The 18,248-nt window shown below is 36.3% G+C and overlaps 1 protein-coding gene across 3 annotated transcripts; it reads right to left on the reverse strand.

Annotated features, from left to right (window-relative positions):
* Window positions 1-423: 423 nt before the first annotated feature.
* On the reverse strand, window positions 424-17,970 carry LOC149560345 (small ribosomal subunit protein uS14z/uS14y/uS14x). Of its 3 annotated transcripts, none has more exons than XM_089824639.1 (3): window positions 17,589-17,970; window positions 857-956; window positions 424-727 (listed from the first exon to the last, which is right to left on the reverse strand). In XM_089824639.1, exons 1-2 carry the CDS (start codon window positions 17,670-17,672, stop codon window positions 858-860), a joined length of 183 nt encoding a protein of 60 aa, XP_089680765.1. In that variant the 5' UTR covers window positions 17,673-17,970; the 3' UTR covers window positions 424-727; window position 857. The 3 variants fall into 3 exon arrangements, with proteins under 3 accessions (XP_089680765.1, XP_089680766.1, XP_089680767.1); XM_089824640.1 differs by having other exon boundaries at window positions 17,611-17,883; XM_089824641.1 differs by lacking the exon at window positions 17,589-17,970 and adding an exon at window positions 16,002-16,100.
* Window positions 17,971-18,248: the final 278 nt, after the last annotated feature.

Raw genomic sequence — 18,248 nt, forward strand, 5'->3', positions numbered from 1 at the left:
CCATAACCACAACCCAAATTGCCATTAATTTCCTCCAAATTTACGAAGGTAACACTAGTTTTAGATTGGAATGGTTCAAAATCAAGTATAGGATAAACTCAGGATAAAGATCCACTCACACAACCGTTGAAAGCAGGGAGAGAACTCATTATATGATGGAAGAACAGGGGGATAAAGGGACCCAAAAATAGAGGCTTCCATTGACTAAGTAGTGTAAGATCTTGGTCACTGCAATAATCGAGTGGGATAAAGGGATGAAGGGTCCCAAAAATAGAGGCTTCCTTTGACCAAGTAGTGTAAGATCATGGTCACTGCGAGAAACAGGCAATCATCACTTTACCATACCAGAGATTGAAACCATCATCGCAAGAAAAGAAAAAGTACTAAAACCATCAATGCAAGAAACCATGAATAGAACCTAGCTTACCATAAAATGCTGTTTATTAATTAATTAACTGTTTGGAACATGCAATGCAATTGCATCAGCCAACAGGGTATTTAAATGTTCCAAAATAAAGTTCATCCATCACAAAGAGACCACTCATTCAGATCGTGTTCAACGCGTATCAGTATCCCGTACAAAGCCTAATTTATCTGCAAAAATATAAGCCTATATTGGGAGTTACCTCCCAATGATAACATTTTATACTCTCTATCAAAGTACTGCTATAAATGCTATGGTAATAAGTTCCGGCAGCTTTACAACATCTTCGAGCTCTTAACGATACTGCAAAACAATGATAGCTCATCATTTAATAGAAACAAACTGATTCAAGCTATTTACAACCAGAAGTTGAAAAATGTCATCTGAACTAACCATAGAATATACCTAAATGGTGAAATGACACCAACCTACCTTAATAAAGCCAATCTCTTTGGAATAGCTGCGGAAGCACTGCCTGCAGCACATGATACCATACTTGCGAATGAGCCCATGAGGATTTCCACAGACCCGACTGTTCAATCACAGAACAAGAATCAGAATTTGTATTATTTTCAAAACTAAAACCACAAACAGAAATCTTTCTTCACAAGCACATCTGTAGTGAAATACAAAAAAATTCTGCAACATGATCTAAATAAGAGCAACATTATATCTTCTGAATTACAGTTAACGCATATGCAATGTGTAAATAATTTAGGTGTTATAATTTATATAGCCTATGGTTCCATACTATAAAATATCATAACTAATGGTATTATAAATATTGCAATCAGTCTTTTGTAACATATGGTTCCATGTTATAAATAATGCATTCACGGTCTTTTGTAACTTATGGTTCCATGTTATAAATATTGTATTCTCAGTCTCTTGGTAACTTGTATGTCTACAATCAATACGAGTCTTGACCCTGTTACAAGACGTATGTGGTGTCCTAAAATGCATCACCTACAAAGGCCAAACAAAATCAGGTTTCAAGAGTGAAGTTAATGGTATATGAGTGAGGTAATGTGTTCCAGTTATAAAATCAAATTAATTTCATGACTGATCCACATTTAACAGACCAACTCATATGCTGACGACCCCTATGTTGACTGCCAAGTAAAGATAAATATAAGGAAAATCACCCAGGCTTGAGAAAAGGATTGATCAGGGAGATCTAATTAGTTTGTCATTATAAAAATAAGCATCTAGTCATATAAATAGTGTGGATATGGGAGATAAAGAGGCACTTTAAAAAGCAATTAGTCAGTAAGTATCAAGGAGAAATGATAATTAAAGAATTACTGTATTAAGCTAATAAATCTGCATTGATATATATTATAAGTTCCATGTGTCGATATATGTGTTTTATTAAGGAGTGATTATACTCAAGCAGCTGTAGCACTTTAACTAAAAGAAAGAGGTGCTAACAACCAACCCTTTAGTAACCAAAAGGCAACAGTGACCCTACACTAACTTTTAGGAGTGTGACTAAAGGAGGACATGACTCTTCCGATTCAAGGGTAAGATATATATTTAAAATCTGCAATCATGAAAGTGGGTGGAATATCAATAAGCAACGGCAGAAGAGAAAAATACAACATCGTTGATCAAGTTTGCCGAAGATCCATTTCATTCAACAAGGAGACCATACAGCTGAATATCATATAACACAATACATCATCAAACTTGTATCTATTACTATATCATTCTGAGCACCTATCGTGACTATTAGATAAATAACTAAGTTGTCGGTTCGAATTTAGGTTCAGATGCAGGTTTGAGAATTGGATTTGAAATTCATTCAAATTTTTTTGGGTGTGGATTTGAACTCATTTTGGATTCATCTGTACAAAAAAAGTGTTTTTTTTTAAATATTACATATGTGTGTGTGTGTGTGTGTGTGTGTGTGTGTTGTATGTGTGTTGTATGCCTGTGTGTGTCTGTCTGTCTGTCTGTCCGTGCGTCCATCTGTCCATCTGTATGTATGTGTGTGTTGTATATGTATATATGTATGTGTGTGTGTATATGTTTCTGAGTGTGTGCGTTTGTGTCTGTCTGTCTGTCCGCCAGTATGAGTGTCTGTATGTATGTATGTATGCATGGATTCATGTATTCATGCATGCAGCAGCAAATAAATTCATACACCACTGTGCTAATAGTAAAGCAACATAGCAAAATAATCCACCATATCTATTAATGTTTCTGTCCAAATGACATATTTTCCTTTTTGACCTTTTAACGGTCCAACATAAACCCTAATTTGTTGCAATTGAGGATTTTTAGGTCAAGCTGGGAAGGGGACATTACAAGTAGAAGGCAGTTGCAAGAAAAGCCACAAAAAGAACAGGCAGAAATCATGTAGAATCCAAAATTATAAAGATGTATTGCCTATGGCAAAACATTTTATACAATTTGTTCTTTGACATCAGATATTGAGCATTTATCTGAGAAATGTCAATAATAATTTGGTTTCAAAGAGAATCAGTAAAATGATATAACACCAATCTCCTTCGCACCCAAATTATAGGAAGTTTTAAGAATATGATAACTTGTCAAAATATAGTCTAAAACATAAGGAGTGGATCTCATTTCTTGATCTGATCCATGGTAGATCAGCATTAAATGTTGAGGTGGAGGTGGCTAGAAAGATTCACTATTGCCCCAGTATTTATGGATATAATCCGCAAGGATTTGCAACATATCTAAAATGGTTTTGAATATATCCCAGAACCCTGAAATAGGAATAAGCAGATGCATTGACTGAAAGGCTGTTCAGTCCTAAAAAAATTCAAGATGCAATAATTAGTTTCAATATTGATCTTTTCATGATTGATGGGCTATACAATAATTAGTTTCAATATTGATCTTTTCATGATTAATGATGGGTTTAAAGGAAGGGAATGTTTGCTCCATTTTGTTTCAACAAGATATATCCCCTTCCCTTAATCAAAGTTGAGATAAAATTTGAAACTAATTAAAGGATGACACAAATCCTGGAGAGAACAAAGGAAATGCATTAGAACCTTAAAGCCGAGTTCAGTATACAGCTCAAATCTGTCAATTCTGTTATAGAATTTCAAACAAACAAATTTTGTACATATAAAAACACATCAATATTTATATGTACACCAACAATAGATGAAGGAATTATATAGCTAGAAAGCATACACATTATTAACATTTTAACATTTTTTGGCAACTTGTAATTAGAGTAACTACCAATGACAACACCATTAGAACTGTTGGAATTCTTTAGAATAACTGAGGGAGGGGTGAATCAGTTATCCAAGGTCCAGATGTACAAATAAAACTTTTCACAGCTTAGTGAACCCATATCCATAAAACCTTATTATGCATGCATCCATTAGATCATACAACACTTAAACTTGGTAGGTTACTATCCTAGGTCAAAACAATTTTGCAGAAATGTAAACATGAAACATAACATATTCAATAACACATTTGACACAAGGATTTTACGTGAAAACCCAATTTGGGAAAAACCACCAGTAACATGCTACTAATTCTCACTCTTCTGAAGCGATGCCCTGTAAAAGGCCAACCTTGTTAAAGGTTACAAAACACTCTGTTAAATATTGACTTGGTTAGAGGATTTCAATCATCCTGTTAGGAGTGAGCCTTGTTAGAGGACTTTAAATCATTCACTTGGAGTGTCACCCGATTAAGGAATTTACAAATGACTGTTAGTTCAACCTTGATCCAAAGGATTTACCCTAAACTAATACAATGATTAGAAAGTAACAGGAAGGCTTGATCTAATAACAAATTACAACTCACTTGCAGATTACAGATCTTTGTTTCAGTCCTCCATTATGTTTGTCTTTCACATGCTTCAACTTTGATAGTTTGTTCACCCTTCAAGCATTCATACTCTTAAGCCTTCTTGCTTTGCTTGCCAATAGCAGTCTCTTCTAATCGATCGTTCAATGAAGCAATACCCTAGACTCCTTATCTTCCTTAAGTTCTCGCACATGACAATCTTTTCTTCTTACCAACTCTCTCTATAAATAGAGATTTAAGATCTTTTGTTGTTTAACCACAATCATCTATTTTAGGGTTAGGTAGGATTAGGTAGGATACAATGAATCTACCCACTTTTCCATTTGGTTCATCTAGAAACTTCTTATACAATCTTCCTTGAATTCGCCTCAAAACAATTTACCTTGAATTACGTGCCACCAACTCATCATAGTTATCTTCCACACGCTTCACACAATTCAAGAAAACAAAATAGTTAGCTCAAATTTGTCAAATCTACGATTTAACATGAATACTGGCACTCGACATCAATATGTTGTCACTTGGCTTCCATATTGTTTTTCCACTCGTCTTCAACTAGATAACTTGGCACATTCTAAAGTTTACTGGTTGACATCAACTAAACTTTACTCAGCTTACACTATTTCACTCGACATACGCTGAACTTTCACTTTAATCGTCTCTAACTAATTTTCTGCTCTACTTGCACTAACTTTTCTCGGCACCTATTGTCCACTCAGTCAAGCTTGGCAAACTCAACTCTTCTTTCTTGTTCTTCTAGACTTAGTCAATGTATCCAACCTTTGCAACCTTAAGTAGATAATCAATGCATTATAACATCACTATGTTAACTGACCTTTGTACTCTTTTTCCATACCATAACTCAACCTTTCCTCTAGGTGCTCTTGTTATCTTATTTTATCAAATCCTCTTCATCAATCAAACAAATGATAGTACTCAAATCAACTAAGCAGTTGCCTTACTAGCAAGTAGCAGATTTAACATCAGTGACAAAAAAATGATTGTTCCATTACAAGGTCTTCACTTCAAAACAATCTCATATCAACAAGAACCTTATGCTTTTGTACAATACGATAGTTTGTATTGAGACAGTTTCTTCAGATCAAGGAGTAAAATGAATTATAAACCTATCTCCAAGTACCTAATACAAATAGATGGCAGTCCTAAACAAGTATCAAATGTATCCCCACACTCAAAGATGAACTTATATATCCATATTACAAATAGCATTTGCCTTTCCTATAAAGGCTGCAAACATTTCTGGTGAATATAAAAGGAAGTCTCCAAGATATGGTCACTATAGGATAACATTATTATCACTACAAAATGTAGGTTAATTGAAATTTCTGAAGAACATTTCTCAAAAATAGGCTTGGGAGCAGTCAAAATAACTGTTGGCACAGATATTACCAACCCCAATTATGTGCCTTGAAACTAAACTTTGAAGGAACATAGGAAGGTGTTGATGTTTGCAGTCAAAATAACAGGTAGCACAGATATAACCACCCCCTGTTATGTGCCTTGAAACTAAACTTTGAAGGAACATAACAAGGTGTTGATGTTTGGTAGCTTCAGTTGGATAAACTGCGAGACTGGAGTGCAGAAATATGTGTGTGTGTGAGTGAGATATTATATATATATGTGAGATATTATATAATTAAATAATCATTTGTTATTATATTAATTAGATAATTATTAATAATGGATAGACATGTCTCTCCATGTCTCTTCCTTAATATAAATAAAAGTGATATCACTGCCACTCAAAAACATATACTATAATAGGCAATGCAAATAAATTTGCAGTGATCACCGAAAACCAACATGGCATCAGAGGCAGGCTGCAAATGTAAGAAAATCAGAGGTCATCGAAAACCAACATGGTATCAGAGGCAGGCAGCAAATGTAAGAAAATCAGCGATCATCGAAAACCAACATTTATATAAGCATGTATGATGGAAGAGGTTATTACAAAGGTCATCTTATCAAGAATGGAAGAAGTCTTGTGCACTAGCAACCATTTACATTGCTGCACAGTCATAAAATATTAATGCAGCAGGCCTTGATTATGCAATGGTAGAAGCTGGCTGCACAGAATTTTTTCACCAATCTGGAGATACTTGTAAGCTTGTCTATAGATTCTACCATGCCAAGACCGCTTGTCTATAGATTCTACCATGTCAAGACTGCCTGCTCAAAGAGTCTTCACTGCATGACAACAATGAATATTATATAGAGGATGCTCATAAGTTTGGCAATTGTATTTTATCCATTGTCATATCCAAATCTAAGAATGATTGAAGTGGGATAGAAGCAAAATAAATCACAGAAGATAATAGCCATTCTTGGATGAAGAACCGCAGAAGAGACTATCTCGTCACTTAGGATGGGATATAACAGATGAAAGCCAGTCACTGACAAGGAAGTCTTTGACTCAGGCAGACTGTAACTCAAGTTGCGCTGCAGTTAATATATATGCCAAGAAGAAAGGACTGTACCACAGCCCTGGCAAATGAAAAAAAAATATCCAACCTGACATTATTGAAAAAGCTTGCTCGATAAAGAAAAGAATCGTCTGCCAGAAGTCAAAGCAAATGGGATAGTCACCATTTGACCACTCTATAAATAAAAAATACATTTTCCGTACAGACTAGGTGGTATCAATAAGAATGTGTGCTAACTGTTGGAATGGTCAGGGTAAACATTATTAGATATATTTTATTAATTGGATTTGAGACAATAATTCCTTTAATATCATTCCCCCCCCGGCCTGCGGTATCCATTCTATCCATGGGTCTACAGTAGCAGATTGACATCAACTTACTTCTCTTTGAGGGCATGCTAGAGGAGGGCTCTCATAGTCATCACTGTTAGTTTAGAGAAATAGTTATTGAAAGGTTACGATCTTACAATAACTTAATTTTCTATTATGATGGATATCTTACGATGTCTATGCTGATCATGATAGAATATACTTTGCATGGTGGACTTTCATTGGTAAGCATGATGAGAATGTGTGTGCACATAACTTATGAACATTTTGAGTACATGGTGAATCTTATGCAAATTGATGTTCAGGAGGCCATTACACAGAGTACTTGGTGAATATCAAATGAGTTGACAATCAGGAGGCCATTACTCACAATACTTGGTGAATATCTTGCAACTCAACATTCAGGAGGCCATTGCTCAAAGAGTACGTAGTGAATGTCAAATGACTTGACATTCAAGAGGCCATTACTCTCAATATATTTATATTACATTGAGGTAATATATGGTCATCTGTTTATCCTCCCTAGCTAAGACCTAGCTAAGAGGGAGTGTTAAATATATATTAAATATATGAGATATTATATAATTAAATAATCATTTGTTATTATATTAATTAGATAATAATGGATAGACATGTCTCATGAGGAGACATGTCTCTTCCTTAATATAAATAAGAGTGATATCGTGCCATTGGAAAACATATTACCATAATAGGCGATGCAAATACATTTGCAGTGATCACCAAAAACCAACATAAGGTATTCCAGCCTGGCTGGTTATGTTGGATGTGAAGTCCAACTGTTCATTTGTGCTTTCCTTGACTCTCTTTTTTTCATGTTCTTGTCTTTGTCAGTTCATCTTCTGTAGAAAAATGTTGTATCTATATGGGGGCAAAGCCCTATGTATGTAAGCTGCTATGACTGAATAAAAATTTGCTCTGCTCTCTAGTGGATGTAGCCAAATTGGTGAACCACGTTAAATCTTGTCTCTATTTGTGTATAAGTTGTGTGCTCTCAATTTGCCTCTTATTTTTTATAATTGGCATTAGAGCCGTGGTGTTTGATATAAGAGAACAGAGCAGATGCAGAGAAGAAGTTTGTTAAAAAAAGGGGGCATGAAGTAGAAGTGCGAGCAGCTTGAAGTACAACAGAATAATAGTTAGATTTGTTTTTAAAAATGAATCAAAAAGATAAAATCAGATGAATTTGCATGCTACATGATTGAGGACATGCATCCTCTTCCCAGTCTGCTTGCTTGATTGAATCCGATGTTTTTGCTGTCATACACCTGTGAGGACTTGGCTTTCAATTTGGGGGAACTAAAAGTGAAGGTTTCAGAGCCTTAGAGGTCAGGAAAGAGCAAGGCAAACAATGGTTTTACCAATGCAGAGAAGAAGCCTATTGAAAAGAAGGGATGAAAATAGTGCACATTCTATTAGCTTTTCTCTCTCTGTGAATACTCTCTCTACAACAAAGAGAAGAGGCCCAATGCATGAGCATAAAACTACCCAAAGTTCAGAGCTAGAGACTTTCCGTTTGTCTGCTCGCAGGTTTGAAACCCCTCAATGATTTCAACAGTTTGTGGTTTTTTATCCAATAAATTCTGACATAAAAGAATGACAAACAAATTGGAAGTGAATGGGCCTATAAATTGATAGTATGCTTTTAATTTTGAGTCTGATTACTAAAAGTTGGAATAGACTTGAGTGAAGCCCCAGACTTGCTGCCACTATGACAGTAAAGTGATTCCCATCACCAATATGCATGATACTATCTTTCGACACAAGAATGTGTTCTATATAAACACCAACTATCATATGGATTACACATCACCCATTACTCTCACTCTGATCAGAGGGAGACTTGATTAGGTGCCATGGTGCTTAAAGCATTAACTTTTCATTTCATCTTCTCAGGGATTTAGCTTGGACGAGACACAAGAATAGCAAGCCCTATACAAGGTCCATTGCAGGAACATTGTGCTTTCTTCCTGTTCTTATACTGTGAAGAAAATCTGAAGAAATTCCATGTTGATGTGGAACGACGACTGTCTGAATTCCACTGGAAGTTCTTTTTAAATTTTTTGTTTTGTTTTTCAGTTTTGAAGGCTGGAGTTAAGTTTGAACCAGAGTTGCCACAGAGGAAGGTTGAGGCGAGAGGCTGGGATTTGACCTGCTGAACAACAAGGTGGTATTGTTGTTTCCATACAATTTTTGGGGTGCCGATATTGATACATTTGGTCTTTTGTAGGATGATGGTAGCAAAGACGGAAGTATTTTCTGTTCTATAGTTATGCTTCTGTGTCAGGGGGTCCTCCTCTGATTGTACTTGTGGCAGGGGAAGCTGCTATCAAGTTAGAGCACACTCCTCCAATAGATGCTGTTGAGAGGATCCTTGAAATTCTGAGTGGTAGTGATCCAACCAAGCCTGAAGATTGGGATGAGGATGTTCCAATGGAAATTGAAGATTGTTGGAATTGGTTCTGGTGGCATGGGGCAATGAGTTTGTAGCCCTCTCGAATTAAAAAGTGCAGTTCAGGACAAGGCGGAGGGCTGGGTGAACAGTGGTTCAAGCCACAACAGAGCAGTTGTTTGAGATAATCAACTCTCAGGAAGATGTCCTATGGCACCTCATTAGGTTTTGTGCATACTTCAAATATGTTGGAGTTAGGTTTGGTGACCATGTTTTGTATGGGGATGAGATTCTGAAGGATAGACATGTGGTAGAGAATAACCAGAAAGAGAGCTTCAAGGGAAATATGAGATATATGTAACAGAGGAAGGAAGTGTTCTGACATAAGGAGTTCCTCAAAGTTTATCGGGAGATGCTCGTTTTGGCCCTCTTCTGCAGATTATGGAGCAATTGTAGCTTCAGTTATTGTCATGAGATGACTCCCTCAATGTTATGAAGATATCTGTTATTGTGCTATGGTTGGGTCTTGATTCTAGATTAGAGCGTTGGCATGTTACAAGTTCTCTTGAAAGGTTATGCTCTCTGGAGCATGGGGTTTTGATTTGTGGAGATCAAGTTGTCATGTTCTCCTAGCTAATGCAGACATCTTGTTAGTGCATTAGTAAATAGACCATGAAGGTGCTCTTGAAAACTAAGAGGCTTGGGTGAGGCTATAACTGTCTTGAGTTTAGAGAACATTTATAGAGACAATTTATCTTTGTAGGTTTCAGCAGAAAGACCAAGGAGCCTACACCTGTGGATGGACACGAGTTTACATGGACCTAGAGGAGATTGTTCCTGGAGAAGAGTCACCGTGACTTGGTGTATCATGGAGGAGCATTCTCACTCCTTGCTCTTGGTCCTACTTGGCATATTTATCTCCTTGTACATTTGAGTTTAAGAGATGGTTTGAGATTGTTCCTAATTTTGGAATGTTTTTGAGTTTGATCCTCTTGTTAGGGCTTTCATCCATGGAGGTTGGGTGTTGTAAATGCTCTTATTTAGGGAGGTAAATGATATCATACTTCGCACAGCTGAGCACTTGGTGGTGATGGTATAAGGATGAGTCATGGTTTGCATGGGCATCCTTTCCAAGAGTTTTTTGAGGTCATCTATTGTTGTTGTACTTCATTGTTTTTAACAACAATATATGCTCTTTTCATGATACTTGGAAGATGTCATGTGAGCTTTGCAGCAAGTTGGTTGCTATTTGCAGATCATCTCGAGTTATTGCCACACCTTCTATGTGTTGATTGGTCGATTGAATCAACTTTTGGTTGACATTGCTCATTAAATTTGGACTTCTCTATAATGGTCTTCTAGTTTTTTGCACATCAACTGTTTTTGGTATGTTTTGTTGGAAGATGGTATACTTGTTACAAGGTGAGTCATTGTATGGGCTGGTTATGTGGTTATAAATCTAGTAATGTTGTATGGATAGTTGTATGTCATTAGCAACTGGCTGTTGTTGCTATTCCAGCAATGGTGATTGTATATTGGCAATTAATTACCATGGGATTTGGTAAGGGAAATCAGAGTTTAAGTGGAAGGCAGTCTAGATGTGAGATTGCAGCATGAGTTGAACTTCAAGTAGGAAATTGTTCGATGTGAACTCTGTCTATTTATTTCTTAGATGTGAGACTTCACATAGGAAATTGTCCATCTATTTATTTCTTCTTGTCTTCATCTCCTTATCTTCTCCGGAAGACTGTTGTATATATATGAGGGCAAAGCCCTATGTACGTGATATGCTACAACAGAATAATGGTTTACTCTGCTCTCTGGTGGATGTAGCTAAATAGGTGAACCACGGTAAATCTTGTCTCTCTATTTGTGTATGATTTGTGTGTTCACAATTTGTGTATGATTAGTGAAGGATCATTGAAACAACGACAAGACATTGGGGTTCAAGAGTTGGGGACTTTATCACTCCAGGTACCTTTTGTGTAAATAGACCTGTGGTATGGAAGGGTCCTGCCACTCTTGGATTGTCCCCAGAGGACCAAGTTACCCTAAAAAGAATTTTGCAAGAAAGGGTGGTGATAGGATCCAAGGATCAAGATAGCATTAACTAAACGTGGATAGCACACAAAAAGAGACATAAGATGACAACTAACTCCACCTCATGTGTCCAACAACCCATGCTAAAATGAAATACAAACAACTATGTGTTTACATGCCAACTAATATACAGATGAATTATCCAAAATAAATGGTGCAGATCAAAGAGTGGTAAGTATTCTGTCAATGTGGGATATTCCCTGACGGAAATCACAATAGGATGATTGAATGGGAATGCAGGTTATGTTGGCATGGGGCATGTTTGCCAAAAGCGAGAGCTTTCGCATGGCTGTCAGGCAATGATCAGGCTCTTACAAGTAATAGACTGATGAAAATAGGGCTTGCAGGCCCATTCAAACGTATTTTATGCTCCAAGGTGGAAGAGTCAATGGATCATCTTTTCCTAAATTGTCAATTTGTGCAAGAAAAGTTGCAATTCATATTTCAGAAGCTCAATTGGTGTCATTCAATGTCAAACAAATTAAAGGAGTGGCTAGCATCCTGGCCATTACAAAATCAAAAGACCGCAATTGCAGCCATCTAGAATATCATTTTGTCAACAACCCTATGGGATCTTTGGAAAGAAAGGAACAAGAGAGTATTTCAAGACAAAGAAGAGGAATTGCCTAGATTCTTAGACAGAATGGAGAGAGCAATATCAGAACTGGTATCTAATGTAGTGACAAAAGTAAACTCTGGGAGAATTTCTTTCACCCTGAAAGATGTGCAAATACAGCAAGGCTGCCTCTTGTTAAACATAGACCTTTTAATAGGCCGTTGAGGGTTGATCCTCAAGATTGTGATTGAGCAATGGTTGAGTGGCAGCCACCGAAAGGCAATTGGATTAAGATTAATTTCAGCAAAGCTTCGAAAAGTAATCTGGGGCATTCGGGAATAGGATGGTAGCATCTTACCAATGGTCACCAAGCGAGTTGCAGATGGCACCAATAATCAAGTTGAATGCCTGGCGGTAGTCAAAGCAACCTTGATAAGTAAGAAGCTTGGAGCACACAAAATCCACCTAGAAGGGGGCTCCCAATAGGTTGTCATGGGAATTGCGAAAGGTGAAATGGGGACTTGGTACTTGAACGTTTCACGAACACATTAAACGGATCAAAGCCTTACTTGGGGACTTGGTACTTGAACAAACACATTAAATGGATCAAAGCCTTACTAGAAGAATTTGAGGAATTAAGAGTGACACATGTTTTGAGGGAGGACAACATGTAGGTAGATAAGATGTCAAAAATTGGTGAGGACAATTTTGCACTTTTTGAAGATTACAGGGATATTCTCTCGTGTGATCTCAACCCACCCCATCTTTAATTCCCTTTGTTTTCCTCCCTGTATCCAAATGGTAGCAAGAGTGACTGGTAATGATGCTTGATTGAGCTGTTGGCATTTGTGCCATTATGAAATGATCATACGGAAATCGAGTGCCATGATGAAATGATCATTACAGATTGTTCCTTCTCGAGGCTTTGGTGGTGGGTTTAAACACAACACTCTATTTTCTTCATTCAAATCACAGTAAGCTCTAAGTGTTGGGTAGTCAAGAGGTATTGAGGATGGAAGCAACCTTTTACCTAAGTAATTGGCCAAATCTCTTCCTTTGAAAGTTTAATTTTGGTTAAACGGTTGCGTAACATTTTCAAGCTTAAGTTTGAGTTGTTTTGGGAGGCCCTGAAGCTGATTTTTGGGGGAGATTACTCTTGGTTTTAGTCTGGAGACCAAGGTCGAACTTTGACATCTCATCATTGTTTCTAGCACTTGCTTTGATGGTAGCAAATTCCAAGCCACAAGTGATGAATGTCATACATGCATGTGTTAAGCTGAAGTGGTGTGGGGGTTTTGATGTTGTCATGAATAGGGTTGTTCTAGGTGTTGGCATTCACATGGGTAATCATCCAAGCCGATTGATTGGAGGAGGCCAAGATGAGTTGCAATCGTTGTTGGTGTGGTCTTCTAATGCTCCTGCTGAAGTACACATGACATGCACAGGTGCATGCTCTAGCGGAGGAAAGAGCAATGAGGAAAAGAAAATATACTACCGTCAAGTCTATTACTCCAGTCAATGAGGAAGGGTATCCTTTGGTTCGCAAACAACTTCCATCGAAGCAAGGAAAACGGACTAGTGTTTAGAGTGGTGGTTCGATTTCAAGTGGCTTGGTATTTTGAATGTGGGTGTCAATGTTAAGGTTCAAGTATGTGTTGGTGGTGGTTCTGAGGGCAGTGTTTCTTTTGTGCCCACAAGCAGGGTAGTGTCGAGGGTTGACATCTCCACTTAGCCAGCACGTTTTGCAACCAGGCAAGATGGAGTTGCTCATGGTAGTGGGACTGGACTGGTATCGAGTGTTGTTTTCCACAACTTTACTCGAGAGGAAGTTGCCAAGTGGTTCCAATGACAGATTGTTTGGGACTACGAGTTGGGTTGACTAAGGGCAAGACCCGTGTCTGTTTGTGTGCCCAAATTTTTGTACTATAGGCCATGGGTGATGTGTCTATTTCTTTGGCTTTTTGTTTGTTTGGGTGATGGATGTGTTAATGTTGGTAAATATGCCATTTTTTGGGGCTTCTGGGTCATCACCACAAAGTATCTTTTTGAATGCACTGAAACATTTGAATTAATAAAAACTTCTTTATTACCAATCAAAAAAAAATCGAACCAAAGGCAAGGCTTTTTGGGGAGGCCTAAGTCACAAATGAAATAAATCTTGCTCAAGATTGACGTAAAAGGTGCCTCCATGTTATTTATGGAAGTGACCTCAAGTAAATTTTAATAATTGGCTACGTACCTTGTGAGATTTGGGATCAATACAAAAATTTATGTATTTGAAACCACACAATTCTTCATGGTGCATGAGACTTTCACAATTTTGTCATTTAAATGTAAAATTAAGTATTTGGCATTTTTCAATTAACAAATGAATTTTTTTGTTCCTCCTTTTGGAGGCCCTTGGGTCTCCTTGGTTTTGCCCTTTTGGTCCTGCCTAAGCACCCTGCACCCTTGGCAAACCAACCCTAGACCAAACCCCTCTAACAAACATATGTTTTAAATTTTATCTTATTTTAAAAGGTTAAATGCTTTTAATTGAAAGCTATGAACTAGGATATCTCAACAATACAACCCAACAAGGTTTGAACCTTGGTGGCAAAAAATAACATTATATTTAAACCATCCCACTATTGCAATACAGACAAATTTGATATTATTTAATTTACATTATTAAACATAAATTCTGAATTTAGTTATTATTTCTAGACTGTAAATATGTATATATTAAAAAAAATGCAAACCTAAAAGCCAAATGCTTTTCTTGGTTTTAGCAATTCAACAGTCAACAACTCATACTCGTTGCCCAACCTAAGTTTTCCATTGCTTCTTTTGTGGACTTCTATTTCTTTTTTATTTAATGAATTTGTACAATTACATACATACATACATATAATTAGAGAATTTATCATTTATATATATGAACACACATTGCAAATCAATATTCTTTGTTATACTTGTAAATGTGCTAATTTTTATTTTTTTTTCAATATTTTTAAAACATATATATTGTACTGCAAATCCTTGGAAATACCTGTACAAGAACAAGCAACTTAGTCCATAACCATGGAGACATGCCAACAACTGAAGAATAAGTACAAGAAAAGGCATGATGGCACAAAATTAAAGCAAGCCCTCCCTCCTATATCTATACCACCAAACAAATCCAATTGTACGAAATTCGCCCAAAAGAATTAAAAGATAGGCGCAAACAACAAATTTCATGTAAGCTTGCCTAGAAACTAGGAGAAACTAAGTGATGAGAGCCAAGCAATTCAAACAGATGGCTAAAGCTCCTATTTGCCATTAGAAGGTGATCCTATCGAAGGTTAGAAAAAGTGAAATAGGTTAAACATAAATGTTTCTATTAAATATAGATCGACCGCTTTTTAGCCAGGAAAGCTTCAAGGAGATATGCAAGAAGAAGGGTTGGAAACTTGAAACTTATGCTGCTAGCTCACTTCTTGGATGTAAGTTTTAAACAAGAATCCTATAAACTAAGCAGTAAAAACGTGTTCTTACGAAAACAATAAACTGTGATACTTCAACAAATTACCCGACACCTGTTGAGAAGTTTTAGGTGAGGCCACTCCATGAGAACCTGCATAAGATTTTAAAAGCAAACAAGTCCCTTACAACTATGATTAGTGATTAGGAAAGAATATTACTTTTATTATTCTTTTGCCGGAGACAGTGAGCTTTCTCCAATCCAATTTTATCATTAATCTATCATATAAAATCATAGAACCTACTCAGGACTTCATAGAAAAGATTTAGCAATTTGTAAACAAGCCATGTTAAAAACATTATTAGTGGATTGCAATTTGCTATGCAATTGCCCTGTAAATAGAACTACAAAACCCTAAACAAAGCGCTATGTCACTGAACCATGAATTATAATCTTAGATATGCAACCTTCATAGAGTTAGTTGTGTACCAGGTTCGGGATCCTAGCCCGTAAGTCTTGGGGTGTGAATTCCATATAGCAGAGTGACCCATCTTCGATTATCCGCTTGACACTCAATCTGCTGACTTCTTGTAGCACAAAAATGAAATGCCCAAATTACAAATGATTTATTCCTCATGAACTTCCTGGAACTTATAAATTTTCAATCTCGCTAGGGTTGTGTAATGTATATGTGGTAATACTAGTGCATGTAATTTATTGATGGACAGTAGGGATCATTGGTGATATGAGCATATTGAATCTCACCATTGAATATACGTCATTTACCGACCGACTTTTGGGTATTCGAACCCTAGTATTATTCTAACATACCAGAATCCTAAATTCAATTATCAAAAACAATCCTAAATTTATGTTATTAATTCCTCACACATAGGCAACTAAGATATTCTTAACACATATACTTTTAATAACTGTAATTTATTTATTTATTTTTAGTTTATGTTAAAGGCAGAATGCTATTGTATTTATCCAATTTTAATTATTTTATTAGTTTAACTATTTGTAACAAAGAATTAAACTTTTTGAAAAAAAATTATATAGTTTGTAATTTTTTATATTTTTTAAAATTAATAAGTTTTTATTTCTTTCAGCTCTTAATGATTCTGATAAAAAAAAAGGCATTTACCCCTTTTTGGACAATTCCAGATATTTTTGCAGTCTTGGAGCTCTAGCCTTTTAGTAATCTCTTTGCATGTTATTAGGCATCAACCATCTATTGTATCCTAAGCTATAATGGTAACAACCCCGGCAGCAAGGATTCCAAATGATTGCATGGCAAAAATAAGAGAGGACAATCTCCTTGAATGTCAAACCCTAGCTACAATCAGAAGAAGCAAAGAATTGTCATCACAGATTTGGTAGTGTTGCCAAGGAGAAAGCGAAGACTACGAAGCAGATCACCGATGGTTGAGACATTAGGAGGCAGAGAGCCATGATTATTCCATATTTTTCTGTTGTATGCATAATGAAACCTATGTAGATGGTTCGCAGGGCTCCTCACAGTAGAAATTTCAGACGATATTTCTTACACTAGGTGTTTGAGGGGTATTTATCCAGTCAGTGATTATAATCTCTGAATATTGCTCTTGTGCTTTTGAATCTTGGATTCTCAGTGCACTAATTTTCAACAGATTTGAACTTCTTTTGACTTTTGAAAATCTCAAACCCTAAACAATCTTTTTTTTTTTTTACCTCCAAAACTAAGGTTTATAATAAATCATGATTGAAAATATAGGCATGCCACGATCACAATGTGTTGTGATGTGGAGCCTAATTAGACTCGGAGGTTTATTCGGTGCAGTTTCCCCAGATTATTTCTATGAGGGTTTGGGTACAAGGGGCAGTGCCCTAGGTGCGCTCCCTGGCGCAATTTGTAAACAAGCATGGAACCTACTCAGGACTTCAGAGAATAGATTTAGCAATTTGTAAACAAGCCATGGAAAAATCATTATTAGCGGGTTGCAATTTGCAATGCAGCTGCCCTGTAAATAATATTACAAAACCCTAAACAGAGATTTGTCACTGAACCATGAATTATAATATTAGATATGCAACCTTCATAGAGTTAGTTATGTACCAGGTTCGGGAGCCTGGCCCGTAAGTCTTGGGGTGTGAATTCCATACAGCAGAGTGACCCATCTTCGATTATCTGCAAGACGCTCGATCTGCCAACTTCTTGCACCGCAAAAATGAAACGCCCAAATTACAAATGATTTATTCCTCACGAACTTCCCGGAACTTCCAAATTTTCGATCTCGCTAGGGCTGTGTAACGTATCTGTGGTAATGCTCGTGCATGTAATTCATTGATGGACGGTAGGGATTATTGGTGATATGATTTATTGAATCTCACCGTTGGATATACGTCATTTACCGACCGACTTTTGGGTATTCGAACCCTACATTTATTCGAACCCTACAATCCTCAATTCATGTTATTAATTCCTGGCACATAGGCAACTAAGATATTCTTAGTACATATACTTTTAATAATTGTATTTTATTTATTTATTTTTAGTTTATGTTAAAGGCAAAAAGCTATTGTATTTATCCAATTATAATTATTTTATTAGTTTAACTATATTGTATTTATCCAATTTTAATTATTTTATTAGTTTAACTATTTGTAACAAAGAATTAAATTTTTTGAAAAAAAATTATATAGTTTGTAATTTTCATATTTTTTTAAATTAATAAGTTTTTATTTCTTCCAGTT

The sequence above is a fragment of the Cupressus sempervirens genome, chromosome 4, assembly GCF_028749045.1.
Source record: "Cupressus sempervirens isolate cs-2001-9-10 chromosome 4, ASM2874904v1, whole genome shotgun sequence".
Taxonomy (NCBI): Eukaryota; Viridiplantae; Streptophyta; class Pinopsida; order Cupressales; family Cupressaceae; genus Cupressus; species Cupressus sempervirens.